The sequence below is a fragment of the Sesamum indicum genome, linkage group LG1, assembly GCF_026168435.1.
Source record: "Sesamum indicum cultivar Baizhima isolate 11 linkage group LG1, ASM2616843v1, whole genome shotgun sequence".
Lineage (NCBI taxonomy): Eukaryota > Viridiplantae > Streptophyta > Magnoliopsida > Lamiales > Pedaliaceae > Sesamum > Sesamum indicum.
In genome coordinates, this window is record NC_142657.1 from 22182058 (window position 1) to 22202594 (window position 20537).

The following is a 20537-nucleotide window of genomic DNA, read 5'->3' on the forward strand; positions in this document are numbered from 1 at the left end:
ATTACGAATACCTTCTCATTGTTTGAAAAATTATAAATATCCCCTGATATTTAATGAAATTATATAATCCTTGGACGGAGTTATGAAATTGTCAACTTTGCCCTTACTGTATTCTTTTATTTTTTTTTCAAAGAATTATAAACTTATAAAAAATCGAACTAGATGAATGAAAAGATCTTAAGAATTACAAAAAATTATCCAGTTAGTCCATAAAAAAAAATAAAGTGTTTTTAAAACATAAATAAAATTATAATTTTAATCCACAAGAATATTTTAATTAATTTATCATAAAGAACAAATACAAACTTAACGAATTTGGTTAATTATTAGACAACGATTATAAAAAAATATTAATAATTTTTCAAACAACGAAAAATATTCGTAATTATGCCAAATTTTAGAGAAGATTGTTATAATTTATCTTATATTATAATTAACATAAGATTTAAAATTTCTATTCTTTTTTTATCATATCACCCAAATAACTCGTAGTACAGAATACAAATTACCTCTACTTTATGGCAAATAACAGACGTGAGCTTTGACTAATGCGAAAGCCCTACTTACATGGTTACCATCATTCGGTTCAACGACACTTTTTGTGTTTGCCAAACCGAACTGATTGAAGGTGGAAGTTTCAGCCTTTGCTTACCCCAACACAAGATAACCGGACTCCTCCAGGTGAGAGAAAATAAGAGGTAGTGACAAATAAAAATTACTCCACATGCTTAAATGGCCAGGAAGAAATGAAGATGCCTTAGCATCGGAGTTCTATACGTCTGACACGACAGGATGACTGTTGCTTTGTTTCTGAGTGTTGCTTCTGGAAATAAGGTAAGAACCATTACAAGTTTCTTAAGATTAAAGGATTCAATTTTTTTCCCCCAAGAAATACCTGATTGCTCCTCGTATCCAAGGTTTGAGAGTTTAAACAACAGGGACTTAAATGCAAACACAGAAATTTGATTTTCCTCAAGAAATCACCATACCATGAGAGGATAATTCACTAAGTAACAGGTAACTAATGTGTCCCAACAATGGGATAAAATATCGTCAAACAGGTACCCTAGCATTTTCGATCTCCCAAGGAAAGCAGGGGCACAAGGAACAGGAAACTGGATTTAGTCTTTCCTAAGTTCCATGTACTCACGACGTATTCCACTTGCATTCAAAATGACTATCTCCACCTTGTCTCCCTGTATAACAAGCAGGAATTGTAAGAACGGGTAACCAGTGAAATGTTTCCACAGCCATAATTTGAACATCTAATATGATTCATGATGATACTTATAGGACATCAAATTTTGAATTACTATTTATCCACATTGGTGATGCTCATACAGTCAACTTTTCACAGAATATGGAGTCGCCGGGGGGGGGGGGGGGGTGTTACATGGGGATGTGTGTGTCTGTGGTATCTGGAACTCTCGCTTACTATTTGTCTTGCAAGCAAGTCATTAGTCGATCATAATAGTTGCTGAATTAGCTATTGTCATGCCTATGTGGTTCATACTTCATATGTATAAGTTCATTAATTTTTGGTAAATCTGATAGCCTATCCTCTATGCCTATTGAAGCTTTTATTTCTTTCCTGAGCAACTAAGCAACCATTCTGTGGCTCAACCTGAAATAAATCTATAGTATAGTACAGAAAAATTGATTACAAGTCTATGAGAACATGATGACATTGAGGTGGAACGTCCTTACTCCTTAGGGCTCAAACAGATGGTTCCTTCCAATTGGAAGGGGGAAAGGGGGGAGACTCCCAATTTAACTAAATATAACTCCTAATAAAGCTGGAACACAGGTCAAAAGTATGGAGAAAATCAATAGACCTGAAAAGATAGCAAACAGAGAATCTCCAACTTTAGCATTAATATCCAAATGGCAAATCTCACACAGCAGGGTTGGAACAAGGGGAAGAACCAAACTTACAGTGTATATGTCCCTTTCTGTTGCTGATGCAAAACAAGTTTTCACCAAGTCAATGGCTTCAGACTCTGAAAGAGGAGTTACCGCATCCTGCAATATTTACAGTTTTTACTTGGAGATGCTACAAGTTGAAGTAAAAGGATATAGCCAACAAGATTGTTGCCAAAATCACACCTTTGCAGGTAATAAGAGAGGACTTGGAGACTTCAGTTGGTTGTCCAAAAAAGGGGTGATAAGAGTAGCACCAGAGCCTTGAGAACTGTATCCCACCCTTTCATAAGATCCAACAGCATCATAAGTGAAGACACACCCCTTTCCTTCAGGATTTTCCCCATGTATAAGAAAGATACACGTCATGGATCAGGAAGATTTGGATTTAAACCCAACTCAAAAGAGGTGAAGCCTTACCTTCATTGTCAAGGCCACCCAGGACATTGAAAGCATAATAAGGGAAGAAACGCTTGTAGTACAGGGTATTAGAGAGCAGCTGGGCCATTGCAGGGCAGCTCATTTGTTTGTTATGCTGATGTTGATAGATCTAGAAATCAAATAATAGCAAAATATTTCAAGTACAATTCCAACAAAATAATACAACAAGTTAGATGGCATCGGAAGAGTAGCAGTCCAAAGTCTCCATCAATGTCAAATCTCGCACCAAAGAGAAGTATAGTACTCGATCTGTAACCCCTCCCACTATACATGTGATCATACTATGACCCCTTAGAGTTAAGATACAGCGTTTTCCCCCTTTAGCTGAAAGCCAAACATAACAATGCTTTGTATGTTACTATATATCTACAAACCAACTATAAATTCACAAACAAGTTTAAAAGACCAGACCCCTATTTAATATTAAAATGTGTGGAACTTTTAATTGATATGGTATTGTTATAGATAGATTATTTGGCAGAATTTACATATTATTATTGAGATATAAAAAGGACTAGAAAGGACGCCTAGGTGGTCAAATGCATGCATGTGCTCCAACCACCACTGCACCTCCTCTCTCAGTCACACAGCACACAAAGTTAGCATGTACACAGACGTGATTATTGAAGACGTTAAACCACATTCTCAAACTAAATGCTTAGATAACTGACCAAGTGCCTGGCTGCCAAAACCTTTTGCAGAGCTCTGACGTCAGCCTGAAAACCTGAAGAGGCCATCACAGATTTGTCCGCTCTACATGGTTGGATAAACAAACGCATAAATTACAATACAGAAAAATATTTATAGTGAGAACTTTGAGGTGACAAGAAATTCATTTGAAAAATGTATCTATATGTCATAGCAAAACTTAGCTTAGGCAAAAAGTCTTTTCATAGCATCTCTAACATTCTTTTGTAACAAATGTTCGATCAAAAGTTTAAAAATCCAACTTTATACTTAGCTCAAGGGCACCATTAAGTTGAGTATCAAGCGAGGGTAGAAAAGGTAACAAGTTAGGAAACTGAATTTTACCATGTCTTTTCAAGCCCCGAGAATCATTTATGTGCTTCATTTGCATAATTCTTGCACAAAATTCACATCTTTCCTCTGTTCCTTTAAATCTAGCCATTACCCAAGCAGACTCCTACATTGATATTTAACTCAAAATCAACTCCTAACCCAACAAACTCGTTTCTATGTTTTTCCATATAAAAACTGGTACCTACCAATTGAACTATCTTTTCATATTTAGCAGCAGACTTCTATAAGCCATACACTAGATATCAATATGCCCTTCCTCCCTTAAATTCACACGAAAAAAACATAGCTAACCTAAAAACATACAGCAAAAATCAATAAAATAAGATCGGGTAAAACTGAAAAACGACTGAGAAATAAATGTTTACAGCTGAATAATTTTGGAGTAATCGCGAGTAAGAATGTTGTAACCGGTGGACATTCGAGTGTCAGCCGCAATCACGCAGTAATTAGCTCCAGCAATTGCAACACACGTCCTACAGAAAGCAAACACGCACACACCATAATGAGTAAGAATCGGCATTAAATTTCAAATAGGGTTTATCTATTTTTCTATCCACAGAGATCGAACTAGGGTTGCCGCATACCCTCCATTGTTGTCATAAGGAGACCAATTTGCTTGCTGCTTCGTCATAGCTATCTTCAATCGTAGAAATACAAATCACGGAAAGTGATGGGGGCAAAGTTCGACTGAATAAAGATTGATATGGATTCTCTTTTGAGCTCTCTGGTACCTGTTCTCTCAAGAAACCCGGAAAATGCTTTTGAAGCTTCTATACGGCGTCGTCTTTGTGCAAATATACTATTCTTTTCTTGGAAGGACTTCAGCACAAATCTCGTGCTTAATAAAAAACCCGCTATATTGGTGAACAAGATAAATCGTAAAACCGCTTATGGTCTAAATCGTTACTCACGCACTACAACAAATCGCACAACACACAGAACAAGAACGAGGAAAGCAGCAGAGCCGAGAGAAGGGGAAAAAGTCAGCAATGGCGGATTTATTTGCATGGCTGATTTCCTTTTTTCTCGTCATAGCTGTTATCGGTATTATACTTTTTGAGGTAAATTTCTATATGATGTTTATGTTACTGTGCTCATGCCCATGATTAGCTGTACTCTGTTTTTGCATCTGTTTTACTTCACTTTAGTCATTGTATTCTGACTTGTTGATGTCTTAATGTTGTGTTCTGGATTCAAATTTCGTGCTTTCTACGAGAAAAAAAAAATTTAGTATTTACTTCTGTTTCATGGATTTGAAGCGAGGTAGTTTGTTAAACTTGGAACAGCGTAAAGAATTATGGGGAAAGGAATTGGGTGGGAACAAGTATGAACAATGAAGTAGAAATCTTGGCTTAGGGGCTTATGTACTGTCAAATTAAGGAGGTTTAAAGTGGTGTTTATTATATGATTTCAAGAGAAAGGTAAAATTAAGAGTCTGGAATTAAAGTTGTTCTAAAATTTATCTTTTATTTGGAATTAGTCCATCTGTTCATTTCCTTTATGTTTTGAGAAATTGATGCTGGAAATTGTTGTCTTGCAGCTAATGTGCTTGGCTGACCTTGAGTACGATTATATCAATCCATATGATTCAGCATCTAGAATCAATAAGGCTGTTTTGCCTGAGTTTGTTGTTCAAGGAGTTTTGTGCTTCCTCCATCTGATTACAGGACACTGGGTTATGTTTTTGCTGTGTGTTCCGTGTACATACTATAATGTAACACTGTAAGTTTTTCTCCTTCTGGTTAGAATTACTACAAGACTATATTGTGGTTCAGTCTAAATTTTGAACAGTTATTTTCTAATGGAAATTCTTCTTGGAACCTGTCAACTCCGCCAAACGTTGACATTTTAAATGTGGTCCATGTAACAAACAACAATTGACACTGCACTGTGAATGACTAACGGTGTCAAAGAAATTATGTGCAATATGATGAATGTTCTTGGCTGGATAATTATTTATATACAGCAGTTACTATCAAAACTTTGCTTTTGCCTAATTGTTACTGGGAAGATCCCAGGGAATCATTTGTAGAACTTCTGTTAGAATGATAAAATGTCCAGAGTTATATACCAGCACTCAGATGAGAATCACATAATTGTAAATAAGATATATTCATTATAAATCGGAAAACCTACTTGGAGGAAATTGGATAAAATCAGGCATTTGTTGTGTATATGTGTCTTTTTCCTGTGAATTTTCAGAATTGCATTATGTAAAGAATTGTCAATCAAAGAGATACTATGTAGCTGCATTGCAACTCATATTTGAAAATTGTTTGGAAAAATCAATTTTCCTTTTTGAACAGTATGAAAAGTTTCTGTTTTACTTTATCAAAATTTACATGAATAGAAGGTATATGTGATATTTCTTTTTATGAAGATATACTTCTGTAAAACCTAGGACTTATGAGGCAGTTAATGTATTTGCTCATAAATCTTAATTGGTGTTGGCAAGGAGATTTTTACTAAGTGATAGCTCAGAATAGCCAGTTCAGGTTAATATGAAAAGGTGGATCAACTTCAGTTTTTCTAGGAGCACAATAAAAACTTTTTTTGACATGAATAATTTTGGGATCGGCAAATTCTTTATTTCTTTAATTTCTGAGCCAGCTATTAAGCTTTTAGCAAGCACCTTTCTGAAGCAGACATGTGCTGGGCATAGGCAGAAAAATAAGAAACACATTGCGATCAAAGAGGTAGATGAGATGATGCATCCACTGGCTATCATGGTACAATTAAGCTCCTAAGTTTCCTATTCATGGTTTTGCTTTAGTTCAGACAGCCTAGTTAACCAAATCTGCAACGGATGTCAAGAAAACCATGAACATAAGTAGGAATCAATCTAGTCCAAGGCCTGGATATCAATCTTACATTCGGAAAATATGTGGACCTAAGGTGTCCTATCAGTGGGATTTTGTGTCCGTGGTCTGTCGAACTAGCATAAATTAGAAGCTAAGGTGTTAGCATTTCCATATGGTATATAAGAAATTGGTCCATTTATGCTATGTTGGAGGCAGAAGGCAATGTGTTCCCTTAAAGCTAAATATCCATTATTCAAGCAGTCATACTTCATTTTGTCCTGTCACAACGAGGTTTTCAGAAAAATCTGGGAGGCAAAATACAGTTCAAATACATGTTTCCAAGAAACTGAGATCCATGGAAATAGCAGTTTATTGATTAGAATTTTGAGAATAAGTGTATTTGGTTTGAGACCTCTGGAGTACTTATCCAATTGGCACTCTGATTGGTGAAATGGAATCCTAAAATGCCTTGAACTAATCAAAATTGAGCGAATTTTGATTTGATTTTAAACCAGGTTCTCTCCTGCACTTTGCTTTGATTGTTGTCTGAAAAAGCAGATAATTCTGAAAATGTCAAGGAATCTCTCAGGTAGTGCTCTCAAATAGAAGACAGAATAGCTTTTAATACTCTGTGTTCGATGGTTATATGTTGTGCCCTTATGGTATGAACTGAAACCAGGTGGTCATTATTTGGCTAAATCTTTGCTGCCTTTTCCCTTAGTACACTTATGAAGTAAGTTAAGTTTAATTAACATTTTAACTTGGCTTGATCTTTTCATAGCTCAATGCTAAATAAGTACCTGCATCTAAAATTCTTGGCCGGTTATATGGCTTGTTTTTTCTGTCAGAATCCAATGAACATAACTTACAGTCAACTTAAGTGTTAGTTTGTAAATTTTCCATTTTATTGGATTCTTAGTAGCTAAGTGGTGTTGAACTGTGATCAGTTATACTAGGAGGCGGCACTTGGTAGATGTAACTGAGATATTCAACCAGCTTCCTTGGGAGAAGAAGGTAAAATTGTACAAGCTAGGATACCTGGTCATCCTTCTGGCTTTGACAATTTTCTGGTGAGTACTTCAAATGTTTTGTATGATTTATTTTTCAGTTCAGGATGTTCCTTGTTTTGCTGATTTATATCATGACACCCTTTTCAGGATGATTTGGACCATTGTGGATGAATGAGCTCTCTGGTTTTGCACCTATTTGTTATACATTCTGTGAGCTCTTGTTTTTGTACATGGAAGAATTTCAATTCGCCTGGGCCCATTTGATGCTAAAAGAGATCAATTCCATTCTTCTAGAAGTAGAAGAACAATGTATCTTGTCCAATTCTTTTACTAGGGATGTTCTATACACTGACTGAAAACTATAATGAAACCTCATTTGGAGCCTAGGGGCTGGTAAAACATGTTGTAGGAACCAGAAGATAAACTAGGAAAACGAAGTGAGTACTTATAGAGCCAATGGAAAATCCAGTGTTTCTTCTCATACAACAGGAAGTAGCAAAACTGTTATCGAATGCAGTTGATTCTGTAGTTTATCTTGGGTTCCAGTGAAAAAGGAAAGTTATTCACTTGTTGGTTTCATCTGTTGTGATGCTAAAACTACTACCTTCTAGATAATTCGGGGTATGTTGTGATGAAGCAAGTCACATAGAGATGAAATCAAACAGCAATGCTTATTTTGGTTGTGTGTTCCAGAAAGAAAAGGAGTGAAGAAACATGGCAATTTTTACAGGAAATTATCGCATTCCCAGCAAGTCAAATTTATGCTTCCGGGATTTGTAAGCATAATATCCAAATTTATGAAGTGTTTTGGGTTTGTATTTTGTATCAATAGAAGGGAACAAAGCAGCACTGACGCTCTGTCTCTGTTTGCTTGAAGTTGAGGAAGAGAAGGAATGAAGTTGTCTTAGTTGTAGATTACTTTTGCCTTCTAGTATGGTCTGGCAAGGGATATAAGAGCCAGAAAAGGAATGTTCCAGTCTTCTGATCTTAGCAAGATTGTTTACGGGCAAGTAACATTGGAGGCCTAGTGTTTCCTGGTTGAATGAAGTGGAATACAAAGTTACAGATCACATCATCGTATTTTTTATACCTGGAAAGACTTGGTGCAGCTTAGGTATATCTATCAATTTCAATAAGGTACTTGCCGTTGGAGCTGGGAATTTTTCCGTTTAGTCAGCGTACAGTTAGTCTTTGGTTGCATTTCTCAATTGCTGTATTGAACTACAGTTCAGGTATGGAAGTTGAGATCTATCATCTATAGCACAAGTCTTGAATTGCGGCTGCGTTAGTGATGAACTGGGGATAGTCTTCATGACTTCTCTAGAATATAGCCACCAGCCACCCTAAGGTACCAGAATTCTTGCTTGCGCAGTTAAATTTTGAATCATTCTTGCGGAAAACATCCATCCAACTTGTGAATGATTGGTTTGTTTCGAATTATTTTAGCAAAGGCAAAGTATTAGTAGAGACAAGAAATAACATCTGGGATATACTAGAAACATTTTGAATAATCTCTCAGAGGTAGGACCTCCTAATTTTAATGCCGAGCCTTAGTCAATGTTTTATGTATTGATAACTACATAAAAGTTGCACTTCTCATATACATTTGTATATTCTAAGTTTTAGCCGAGCACGATTGTCATGACTCGTGGGCTGTCCAAATTTGGTGGCGAAAATGCGATGTTGACTGCGTGATCACATGGGCTGCCCCATGCCTGATTCAAGATGTGGTTTAGTATTAGTTTGACATTTTCTTTTCTTTATATTCTTGTTTGTGGAGTTTAGATGTGTTTTTTTTTTTTTTTTTGTAATAAACTAGTTATCGTTGCACGCGGTCATCGGGAGCATATAAGAAAGAGCTGGCGCAAGAGACAAAGGGAAAAGAAGAAATTTGTGAAAAAAAAAAAAAAGAAAGTGAGAAAGAAACAAGTTCACGAGGAAAAAAATTGTGGAGTGATTTGAGAGAAAAATGAGGTAGTGGGTTAAGAGGAAAAAACTTGTACTCGTAAACTTATTAAAAATCATTGAAATTATTATTTTAAATTAAAGGGTAAGTTTAAGTATTCAAAAAATAGTAAGACAAAAAGAAATTATATTAGTATAAATATATGTTAGATTGAACTGATGCATCAGAGGGATTACTTAAGAGTAGCTTTGGGCATAATTTCAAGGTGACGTAGATAGAAAAAGAAAAAAATAACGTTTTGTTTGATTTGTTGAGTAGATCAACAGGGACAGAATCATGATTTTAATCTTGGAGAGGAAAATGAGAAGAGTTTGATAAATTGTATGGAGCAATTTAATAATAGACAGGAGCTAAAATAATAAATTCGAAACTTGTAGGGAAGAATGGATTTTTGAGAAACTTGTAGGGAAGAATGGATTTTTGAGAAACTTGTGGGGTTAGAACTGCAATTTATTAATAAATTGACCAATTCCACTATCATATATAGCATTATATATTGGATTTAACTCTGGGTTTGGAATTTAAATTAAACAAATTCCAATGGGCCCTTTATTTTTTTCCACGTTAGCAAACCCTGTGAATTGCCTATAATTATGACTGCTTGATCCTTGACTTGAAAATCGTTGTTCTTATCTCAGGAATGTCAGTAAATGTGACTAAATTTCAATAGTTTTCTGTTGTAATTTTGTCAAAAAATATTTTTTAAAAAAAACCACTTTAAATCATGACTTTAGGAGCTCATAAATTGTTGTTTGCTAATAATTCTATGACAACTGTTTCGCCAGTCATGTGATTTATTTTAAATGAACTCAATTTATGTCGAATTAGAATTTTCTTGTACATCAGTAAATAACCCAATATTAAAACCTCAATAAATAGCCATTATCAATTGAGCTTCCTCTTACATGAAATATAATTATAGTGATCGTAAAATTAATTTACTCAAAAATAAAGGAAAAATTTTTAATTATTTATTTATTATGGATACATACTTATCCACTCGTTTATTATAATCTATAATTAAAAAAAATATTTTTTTCACAAATTTCTTACTTTATATCATAATTTTAAATTAAGATTCTTTTTTATATGCTCGTAAAAATTACGTGAAATGATAACTAATTATTAGAAAAGCAATGAATGGGTAGGCCAGGGGGCTTATCTAGGAAGATGGTGAGAGGAAGGGGGGAGGAGATAGGATGAGGAGCCGGCGGAGGGAGGAGATCCACTCACTCTCACATGCACCGCCCCGTCCAACACGTCCTTGTACTAATTTCTCAACCTTCCTTCATCCACCGCCTATTGCCTTATTGCCTATTGTTATTTCATTCAATTCCTCCCACTTCCGTCCTTGTCGTCCTTCCTTTTCTATTTTTTTTTTTTCTTCATTTGCAACTAAGTCTTAAATCCACTATGGTTGAGGTTGAGATTTTGGAATGTCGTTTTTTCGTATATACAATATTTAATCTTTTTATTTATTTTAAAATATATTAGAAATAATATTATAAATAAAAATAAAATATATAAATCAATATATTATATAAAAAAATAAAAAAGAAGAAAGAAAGAAAAAGAAGAAGAAGCTAATTTATCAATTTATGTAAAATTTGAAAAGTTAAATAAGTTATTTATTTTATTGGTTGAAGAGTATTTTTGGCTTTATAAAAAATTAGTGAAGCAGTGTCGTTGTTTGTGATTGTAGAAGGCTTTTCTTTTTATATAGAATAGATATAGATAAACTAATAATAGTTATGGCATGTTGTCCGTGCGTGCATATAATAAATAATATGTTTACACTTTAAAATATATTACACATAAAAATAAAAAATATAAACAAACATATCATTTTTTAAAATAATAAATAAGTAAATAAAAAATTAATTTAGGAATGTTATTGACATAAAAGATTGAGTGTCGTGGTGTCACAAATTGTTGTGTGTGACTGAAAAAAAAAATCTTTCTTTTTCATATTGGTATTAATAAATAATATAGATGAGAAAAGGAATTTGAGTAAGAATTTTAAAAAATATATAAGAAATATTTTTTACAATTCAAAAAATTAATATCGCAGTATAAGTAATTTCTGTTTGTGGGAGTGCATTACCATTTGCCCTTATAAGTCAAACGGACAAAAATTCCCTTTCAAAATGAGGAAAATACACTAAAATCCAAGGATTCGCATTCCTTTTTTGGGTCGGGTCACACACCTGACTCGCAGGCTCCGACTCACATTAGTAACCCAAAATTTGGACTGTAAATCCTTTGACGACACCTCATGAGATATGGCGCCATGTGGACCAATCATGTATGGACACTTGGGCCTATAAATACTACTGTTTATATGCATTTATAGTATGTTACTCTCACGGTCTTTTCGACCTAATTTACTCCTCTAGATCGCTTGTGACCCTCTCATAACCTACAGTGACTTAAATATTGGAGGATTTTAGTTAGAGATCTACTAACTAACCTAACGATTTATTCTTTTCTTAGGAACTACATTACTGGGCGCGTGGAATGAGCTCGATCCGACCATAAGAGGGCTCACATCCATTTCAATCCAGATCAGCATATATATATATATATATATATAAATTGATTAATCCTATGATTCTATAAATGGATATTAAATTTTATCGAATTTGATCAAATTTAGATTAATTATTTAATAAATATATATTATATTTATTATATGAATATATTCTGAAGTCTTAACACCCTCTATCTCCTAATCTTGGCATGGACTCTTAACTCAGAGGTTTTTAATTTCATTTTTCATTTTCTTTTTTTCTTTTCACGAAATTTATAAATAGGAGTTCATCTATTTTCTTTTCTTTTTTTCTTTTTTAATTGGGGTTGCGTGGAGCCAACACATTGATTATCATGCTCACACATTGATTATACTTTTAAGAAACGATTAATTAAGTATTTTAATCCGCTGTCACTTTTTTAATAAATCTATCACATGCATAATACGTGTACCATCATAAATCTAGGTAATAAGCAGCTTCATTAATTTAATAATTAATCTTTAATGATTAATCTATAATCAAATAATAAGTATCATTATAAAAAAAAATATAGATAAAAGATCCAAATAGTACTATTTTTAATTTTTAAAATGAGTTCTTGAAGGTTCTCGACATTTTTATAATCAATATAATAAAAAAATTGTAGAAATTTTTAAAAGTTTCAAAAAATAAGTTAGACTTTTTTTTTTTTGCTTTTACTCTTTTATGAACTTATAAAATCCTCCAAGTTTTACTAAATATTTTATAAAATACTTTCAGAAGATTATTTCGTCTCTGAGAAAACTTTTATGAATTTATAGTAAAATGTAAATTTCATGAACAATTTGAAGGGAAAAAATTGATTATAAGAATGATTCAAAGCGCACTCAATATATGTATATAATTTAAATTTTTATTATATTTATTTAATTGATAAAGTTGAAATTAATTCCTGAGCGTAGAAAGTTGGGAAGTTTCGCAGAAATTTCCTAGGAAATAGAAAATAAGATGTAAGTTTAATCTGCAATTATTTATGATCTTGATGGTGATTTTTGCTACCATACATCATAATCGTCTAAAGTTTATGCGCAGTGTTGCTGGTGATGTTTCTTAATTTGCGTATCGTCTCATCAATAAATTTAAATTGATATATCGTAGCAAAATTCCAACTGAACATCTCTCATTTGAATTGACATCGACATTATCTTAAAAGGCGATAACAATTTTCATTCAAATCGAATATAATTTAACAAATTCATTTGCATAATACTTTCAATATATTTCTGAAAATTCGTAATTCTGATGGTAAGAAAGTGATGTGTTTGAGAGAAATGGGATAATTTTAATCCAAATTGAATTTGAATCGGAGTTGACAAGTATAATTATTAATTATGATACAATTATTATTAAAATGATTTAATTTCGAGAAAAATGAAGTGAAGGTGGAGGCAAAAGCAGGGATAGAGGATTTATCTGGTTGAGTTGTCGTTTCAAGGAAATGAGTCACATGCGTCGTTAAAAGGGGGCCTGGAATTTATTGCATCCTTCTTTGTCTTTTCTCACTTTCCGACAAGACTTGGGACTGGGGTCGGAAGACCCTCTCGCCGTCTCCTAAACTCCTGCATTTACATTTCTATAAATGTTATATCTTCAATAATTGTATAATTAGTCCCCCAGGGTCCTAAACACAAATTACGCTCCTTTCGTTCATCATAAAATTATCTACGAATAAATTTGAAGTTATGATTTTGAATTCTATTAAACGGGTAGATATTTATTTAATTTTATGTGAGTATCTTTACTAAACTTTGTGAGTTTATTGTTATTTATTTTATTATTTTAGTTATAATAATTTAATTAATAAAATATCAAATTTATTAAAATATTGATGTAATTATATAATTATTATTTTTTAATACAAAAGACTACTACTATATTAGTTCTCTCTATATATATACATACACGATTTTAATCTATTTTTTGTGTCCCTTTTATGCAATACATGCGACACCTCACATGAGATTAGTACAGACAATGTTGTGATGTTTTTGTGCAAAGTCTTGGTCGTCTCTTAATTATCAACATAGACTTATAAGTAATTTGAGGTGGTTGATTAGTGCTGGATGGACTCCACACTATTAATTTCGTCACGAATAAGTTTGTGTCATGAAAATAAATACACACCACAAATGTATCTTCGTTTGATCGTAATCATCTACATTAATCATAGTGACATATTCGATATACATATTTATTATTCTATAGTCATTCAATAATTTAGTCGGTCATCACCTCACATAATTTTTTTTTTTTTTAGAAAAAAAAACAGGCATAAAGCATGATGTACTATGTCGGAATCATACTAAATAATTTTTTTTTTTTAAAATTTTATGTTACTGAAATCGATAGTAGGAGTTTAGCATAAAAAGCGGATGTGCACATTTTCCATTTTATGAATGCGCTTTTGTCCTTAAACTATTGCCAACTTGTAGTGATGGAGTCCAAGTCCTCCTCGTATTCAGTGTTACTTTTTGCCTTTGATGAATGGGTGCAGTGGGCATATCATCAGACATCACATGCATGGAGCTCCAATCCTTATTAATTTGATTTGTCCCAGAAAGTAACTTTTGGCCAAAGTCATTAGTCACGCAAAAACTATGGTGTAATTGCACAATCATGTCACACTCTGTGGCCGCCACGATCCTGTCCTACTTCACTCACAGTTTCTAATTGTTAAAGAAACCATAAAATCTTCTAAGTGTTAATAAAATAATTCCTCACAGTTCGCACATAATTTTTGCGACCATTATTTCTTCTTAGAATAAAACAAAAATAATAAAATTAATTATACTTCAAATTTTTATTTAAAAATATTATATTATATTTTTTTAATTAAATTTTAAATTTATACTTACACCTTTCAAAAATTTACCGTTCACGTTGTTCTCATATAGTAATTTTGTATTTATAAAGAGAAGTATTGTAATGATGTTAATATCACTCTATGTATATATATATCACTTTTACTCATTTATAAATACAAAAATATACATGAGAATGCTAAATAAATGGTAAAATTAAATTTTTTTTTTTTTTACTAAACTCATGTTTTTTTGGTTCGATCCCTAATAAAATAGATCAAGTCTAAACAGAGAATTTACATGTGTAGGTATAATTTTAATTTCTTCGTAAAAAAAGGTAATTTTATATTTTTTAAAAAAAGTGAATTCCTTACTTATTGTATGAATTACTGATTACAAAATCTTGTTGAAGAAATTCACACGAATATTATTGCGTTATGGCTCACAAGTATAATGATGGGGCGGTGGTGGGTCGTTGACTTGGTAAAATAAATAAATATTTTTAAATATATACATATTGTTTGAATAATATATATATATATATATATTTATGTGCATCGTTTTTACATTATCAAAAGAAAAGAGTTGTCTTTTGATGACGTGGAAAGCGAAAAGCACTGTAAGATTATGGGCGTATGAGCCTTTGTCAAGTTGCATGTGTATTTCCGTCCATAGCAAACGGGCCCGACGATCTCCCACGTGTTCCCACACTTTCCTCGCTTTTATTATTTATCTGCGGCGGAATACTGAATAAATAAATACAATCAATAAATAAAAATCTTGGATGTTTAATTTTCATAAAGGATATATTACAGAAAAATTATTCTCAAATAAAACACTTATTTATTTATTTTTAAAGAGAACAAGGTTAATCGTTGAGTTTTGCTGTGGTCGGAGAGAGGAGAGGGGGATATAATTTCCATTTTTCTGAAATTAACATGAAATTTTAAGATATATACATATCTTAATGTTTGAAATCTGACTCAAACTAGATATGTATTTATTTTAAAATTTTAATATTCGACTCAAACGTAATATTTTAATTTTTAGAATATTTTTTTATCATTTTATTTGAAAGGGAATATTTAATAAATATAATGTACTCAATATTATAGTAGTGAATAATATAGAAAGGGCGACCAATTAGTTCATAATCCAAGGTTAAAAAGTTTCACACAAACAAATAAGCATCGTAATGAATCTGTAATCCCCGGACACCATGGCTCGTGAGGTCGGCACAAAGTCTACTACTCTGCCACTAAGCTACTTTGCAGCAATTTGTCAGGATGACACCAGCCTTGACGTAATCGGATTACCTCAGCTCCGCTTGCATTTTCTGCCCAGTTCTGGAAAACTGTGCCTTGGTGACATCATTGGATATATCCGCGTTGACGTCAATGGTGGGATCGAGTGGTGAGCATTTATTGACGAACAATGCACATGATAACATGAAAATGCGCTCTTCATGAGCAATCGGTAATACAGGGACAGGTAGTATTTTCTTTTTTCTAGAAAAAGATCCTACTGTTTCCCATCAACCTCGATGTTTATTTAAGTATGAACACAAAGTGTTTGTTTTATTGTAGCATTGAGTTAAGGATAAATGTTAGTTGCTGATTGGAAGTAGAAGAACAGTGGCCCAGGTGCCCTTTTTCAATCTTTTACTATTCTTTCTATTCCTGTACACGCAGAATCACGCTTTACTGTGTGGGTGCTGATTGCTAGTTGAATTTCTGTTTCTTCTTTGTTGGTTTTGCGTTTTGGTGGTGTGTGTATTTTTACTCTAACATGTTAATTTTGCATGTTTGAGTTGGAACTAGGCCACTGAGGTGATGATGATTAATAGATTCATGCATGGATTGAGATATATATGATGAAACTATGAGAGTAATCAGGGAAAGTGTTTGCAGTTGTTTAAGTTGATCGTTTAGGGAAAAAAGTTAATGCTTTTTGTCTTTTCTTAACTTTCTCAAGTCAAGAGTCCAAAGTGCTCTCTCATGATCTTTGTATTATTATGTTAGAGGGCGATAAAGTTTTATCTTGAGCCACACCCTGTAGATTCCTCTCTTGTGAAGTGAGTTTTTAGTTTTTCCTTTCGGTTGTGAAGTACACAAGTCGAGTTCATGGATTTGCTTTTTATAATTAAAGTGTAAAGCACCGTCCATCGAATGCATGCTGGTAGATTTTGCTGTTGAGCAAAAAGCTTGGGAGGAGATGCTGTTCCCATTTCTTCATTAATTTCAAGGCTAAGTTTATGTGAACTTACCGCGGTGCAATACACATATCTGGAGATTAAATTTTGAAGCCAAAACATTTGTCAAATATGATATAAATGAGAATCTCTTCAAAAAGGAAGTACGATAAGCAGTGCGTGAAGTGATTTGGTCCTTAATGAAACAGAAGGCATTTTAGCAAGTTTTATGCTTAAATCCCGATTAGTATATTTGAACTCACCTAGATCTCTAGAATTTCTTGGCAATTCAACACTTTTTGTTTTTTTATAGAAAATTCTTAAGCAAAAGGGCCATATAAATGACTTATGACTGGGCTGTTTTTTCATTTTTAACCAAAACACTGGTGGTAGTGGTCTTTATTATATATTTGAACGAAAGAGAACCTTCTTTCTGCATTTAATTTTGCATGTTACTTTGCGTTTGTTGTCGGTATTTTCTGTTATCATCAATGGTTTATGCTGTAATACCAGTGTCCTATTTGTCAAACCTTTTTATCTACCTGTTGTACCTTACTAATTGGAAGAACAAAAGATAATAAGAAAGTGTTAATTCTTAGCCTTGAATTGTTCAGGCACCCAGCAATGTGGGAATTCCAGAGGCCATCTATGAAAGATCCAGTGGCCGATTTAGCTTCGCATTTTCCCTGTTATTCTTTGTATTTTCGTTCGTAGATTTCAGAAAGCTTCCATAACCTCAAACGGAGGCCACCCTCTGGACAGGTTTTTCCAGTTTCTTTAATAATAGTGAGAGACTGGGTTCCATGGAACCAAAGGTCATTAGTGGAATCCAGTTCTCAAGCCTCCCCAGCAGTTACATCCGTCCAGAATCTCAGAGGCCGAAACTGTCTGAAGTTGTGGAATGCGATAATGTTCCAATTGTTGACTTGGGTTGTGGAGATCGAAGCCTAATAATTAAACAAATTGGAGATGCCTGTCGAGAATATGGATTCTTCCAGGTTACTTCATTACCTCCAGCTTATATGTTGTTACTAAAAGCCCAATCCATACATATACTTTACTGGATATATCTTTGCTCTTTTAAATGTGTGGTATCAGGTGATAAATCATGGAGTTTCAAAGGAGGTGGTGGATAAAATCCTGGGAGTGGCTCATGAATTCTTTAGATTACCTGTGGAAGAGAAGATGAAATTGTACTCTGATGACCCTTCCAAAACTATGCGACTTTCCACGAGTTTTAATGTGAAGAAGGAGACTGTTCATAATTGGAGGGACTATCTCAGGCTTCATTGTTATCCGTTGGACAAATATGTGCCCGAGTGGCCTACTAATCCCTCTTCTTTCAAGTGAGTTACATTATTCGATGTTTGGCCCATACCGATGAACCAGCATTATTACGAATCATAGTGTTTTTTGGAAAACCATTTCCTTAGTAGTGGAAGCAAAGCAATAATGTAAATATTTTTGCATTTGTAGGGATATTGTAAGTAGTTACTGCATGGAAGTTCGACAACTTGGGTTCAGATTGCAGGAAGCCATATCAGAGAGCCTAGGATTGGATAAAGACAGCCTCAAGAATGTCTTAGGAGAGCAAGGGCAACACATGGCTATGAACTATTATCCTGCATGCCCAGAACCAGAGCTGACGTATGGATTACCAGCACATACAGATCCCAATGCCCTCACCATTCTCCTTCAAGATTTGCAAGTAGCTGGGCTTCAAGTTCTCAAGGACGGAAAATGGATGGCAATAAAACCTCAGCCGGATGCTTTTGTCATTAACATCGGTGATCAACTCCAGGTAAGTAATATATGTGGTTCTGTAAATTCAATTAACTGATAACATGAGAAAGTCCGTTTGAAGAACTGGTCTATTAACTTATTATACGGAACTGAAAATGAATAACATGGTTGTTTTTCCTGAGCACTCGAGACATTTTCTACTGGCCTCTCGACACAAAACAAACTCAACCAGTTCTTTGACAAAGGAAAAAAATGAGAAATTCTTTTTTGTATCTCCTGTTTCAACATATCTTCTGATGTTAAGAAGGGGAATTTAGTTGACCTTCACGGTAAAGGGCATTTTTTACCAGAAATCAGATAAGACAGGCCAAATATTGCAGTTTAAAATAACTTGCTTACTTTATTGAATTGTTATCATAACTAATATCTTTAGGCACTGAGCAACGGGAAGTACAAAAGCGTTTGGCATCGCGCTGTAGTAAATGCAGATAACGCAAGACTCTCAGTGGCTTCCTTCCTCTGCCCATGCGACAGCGCAAACATTAGTGCTCCAAAGGGACTCACAAGTGGAGAAGATGGAGCCGTTTATAGAGATTTCACATATGCTGAGTATTACAATAAGTTCTGGAGCAGGAACTTGGACCAGGAGCACTGTTTGGAACTATTCAAGAACTAGTATTGTTCGTCACTTAGACCATTAGATTACGCAGAATCTCTTTATTGATCTTCACCGATGATAATCCTACCGTCATTCTTTTTGAATTTGTCAAGCTTTCCAACTGCATTCGCTGTCGGGGAGAAAGCTGCAGCAGATGTTTAGCATAAAGCAGACGAATGGCAGTTTTAGTATCTCTAGTGTCTCAAATTTTTAGCTGTACTCGGTAATAATCCTTGTGATGCTGTTATTCTGCTGGGAGGCAGATGTTAAATTATATATGAACAATAGTATTACTGTAATTGTAGGTTTATGTTGTCCTTAATTCTTTCTTTTTTCTTTTTTTTTTTAACTTCAGTGGAGAGGCACGTTATTATTACGAGGGATAACTTACAGCCACATCAACTGAGATTTGATTAATTATAAATAAATATTTGTTGTTTGAAAATAAAAAAAAAACCTTTAATTTTTTTGGTACATTTCTTCAATTTTTCTTTAAATTTCAACAAGTGTAAAATAGTAATATCTACTTTACCATCTAGGAGCTACATATTTATTTTTCATTTAAGAATAATATTTGTAATTTTTTAAATAACTAAAGATATTTATAATTATGACAAATTTTGAAAAAATTAACTATAATGTACCCTTATTATGAATTGTGTTATGATAAAGGATAAAATATACTTTGCCCCCCTCAACTATACGTCATATAACAATTACCCCCTAAACTAGCAAATGTAACACTTAATTACTCCCTACAATTAAGCTTTCGGATAATATTGCACTCATATTATATATATATTTAGTTCAAAGAATTTTCTTTTAGTAATTTTGCAATTTAAGTTTAATTAAATTTCTTTAATTGAAAAAAATATCTATATATTTAGTAAGTTAAATAGTTCGATTTTTTTTATAGACTCAAAGTTAACTAATAAATGAGTACAATAAGTACACAAAAAATTTTCATGAAAATATTTTCTTAAGTTAGTAATAAAATTAAGTTTTTAACTATTTATTCTTTTGCATAAAAATGAATAATTAAATATCCATTTCTTTCACAAATTTTATTTAAAAATTATGATATGTTTATTCATTTTTTTCTAAAAATGTCTAACATTTGGTTAAGCATACATATATATATATATATCAATTTCTTTTAAGAGGCATATATAGGTTGTTGGTTAGATTATATTGTGTATCTATTATATATATACTCCATTTTTAATTTAAATTCTTCATTTATTAAAAAATAATTTGGTGATGATTTAATGTGCAAAATACTAAAATATATTAAAAATAATATAATTATTCAAGATACGAGGGACATTTTTGTTCAATCAAGATAGTAAATATTATACTTATTAATTTAAAGGATAAATATTACATGATGATGAA

The 20537-nt window shown here is 33.1% G+C and overlaps 3 protein-coding genes across 6 annotated transcripts; 2 read left to right on the forward strand and 1 right to left on the reverse strand.

Annotated features, from left to right (window-relative positions):
* Positions 1-942: 942 nt before the first annotated feature.
* Positions 943-4176, reverse strand: LOC105171379 (proteasome subunit beta type-1). Its single transcript, XM_011092473.3, has 7 exons — positions 3987-4176; positions 3768-3875; positions 3033-3114; positions 2341-2470; positions 2107-2249; positions 1936-2022; positions 943-1196 (listed from the first exon to the last, which is right to left on the reverse strand). Exons 1-7 carry the CDS (start codon positions 4031-4033, stop codon positions 1122-1124), a joined length of 672 nt encoding a protein of 223 aa, XP_011090775.1. The 5' UTR covers positions 4034-4176; the 3' UTR covers positions 943-1121.
* Positions 4177-4302: 126 nt separating this feature from the next.
* Positions 4303-7792, forward strand: LOC105171371 (protein cornichon homolog 4). The gene is made up of 4 exons (XM_011092462.3): positions 4303-4463; positions 4943-5124; positions 7151-7273; positions 7361-7792. Exons 1-4 carry the CDS (start codon positions 4392-4394, stop codon positions 7386-7388), a joined length of 405 nt encoding a protein of 134 aa, XP_011090764.1. The 5' UTR covers positions 4303-4391; the 3' UTR covers positions 7389-7792.
* Positions 7793-15889: 8097 nt separating this feature from the next.
* LOC105171386 (protein DOWNY MILDEW RESISTANCE 6) lies at positions 15890-19441 on the forward strand. 4 transcript variants are annotated; one of them, XM_011092495.3, is made up of 6 exons: positions 15954-16041; positions 16137-16193; positions 17356-17739; positions 17840-18087; positions 18218-18542; positions 18918-19441. In XM_011092495.3, exons 3-6 carry the CDS (start codon positions 17545-17547, stop codon positions 19158-19160), a joined length of 1011 nt encoding a protein of 336 aa, XP_011090797.2. In that variant the 5' UTR covers positions 15954-16041; positions 16137-16193; positions 17356-17544; the 3' UTR covers positions 19161-19441. The 4 variants fall into 4 exon arrangements, with proteins under 4 accessions (XP_020550824.2, XP_011090797.2, XP_011090789.2 ...); XM_020695165.2 differs by lacking the exon at positions 16137-16193 and having other exon boundaries at positions 15890-16041; XM_011092487.3 differs by lacking the exon at positions 15954-16041 and having other exon boundaries at positions 16048-16193.
* Positions 19442-20537: the final 1096 nt, after the last annotated feature.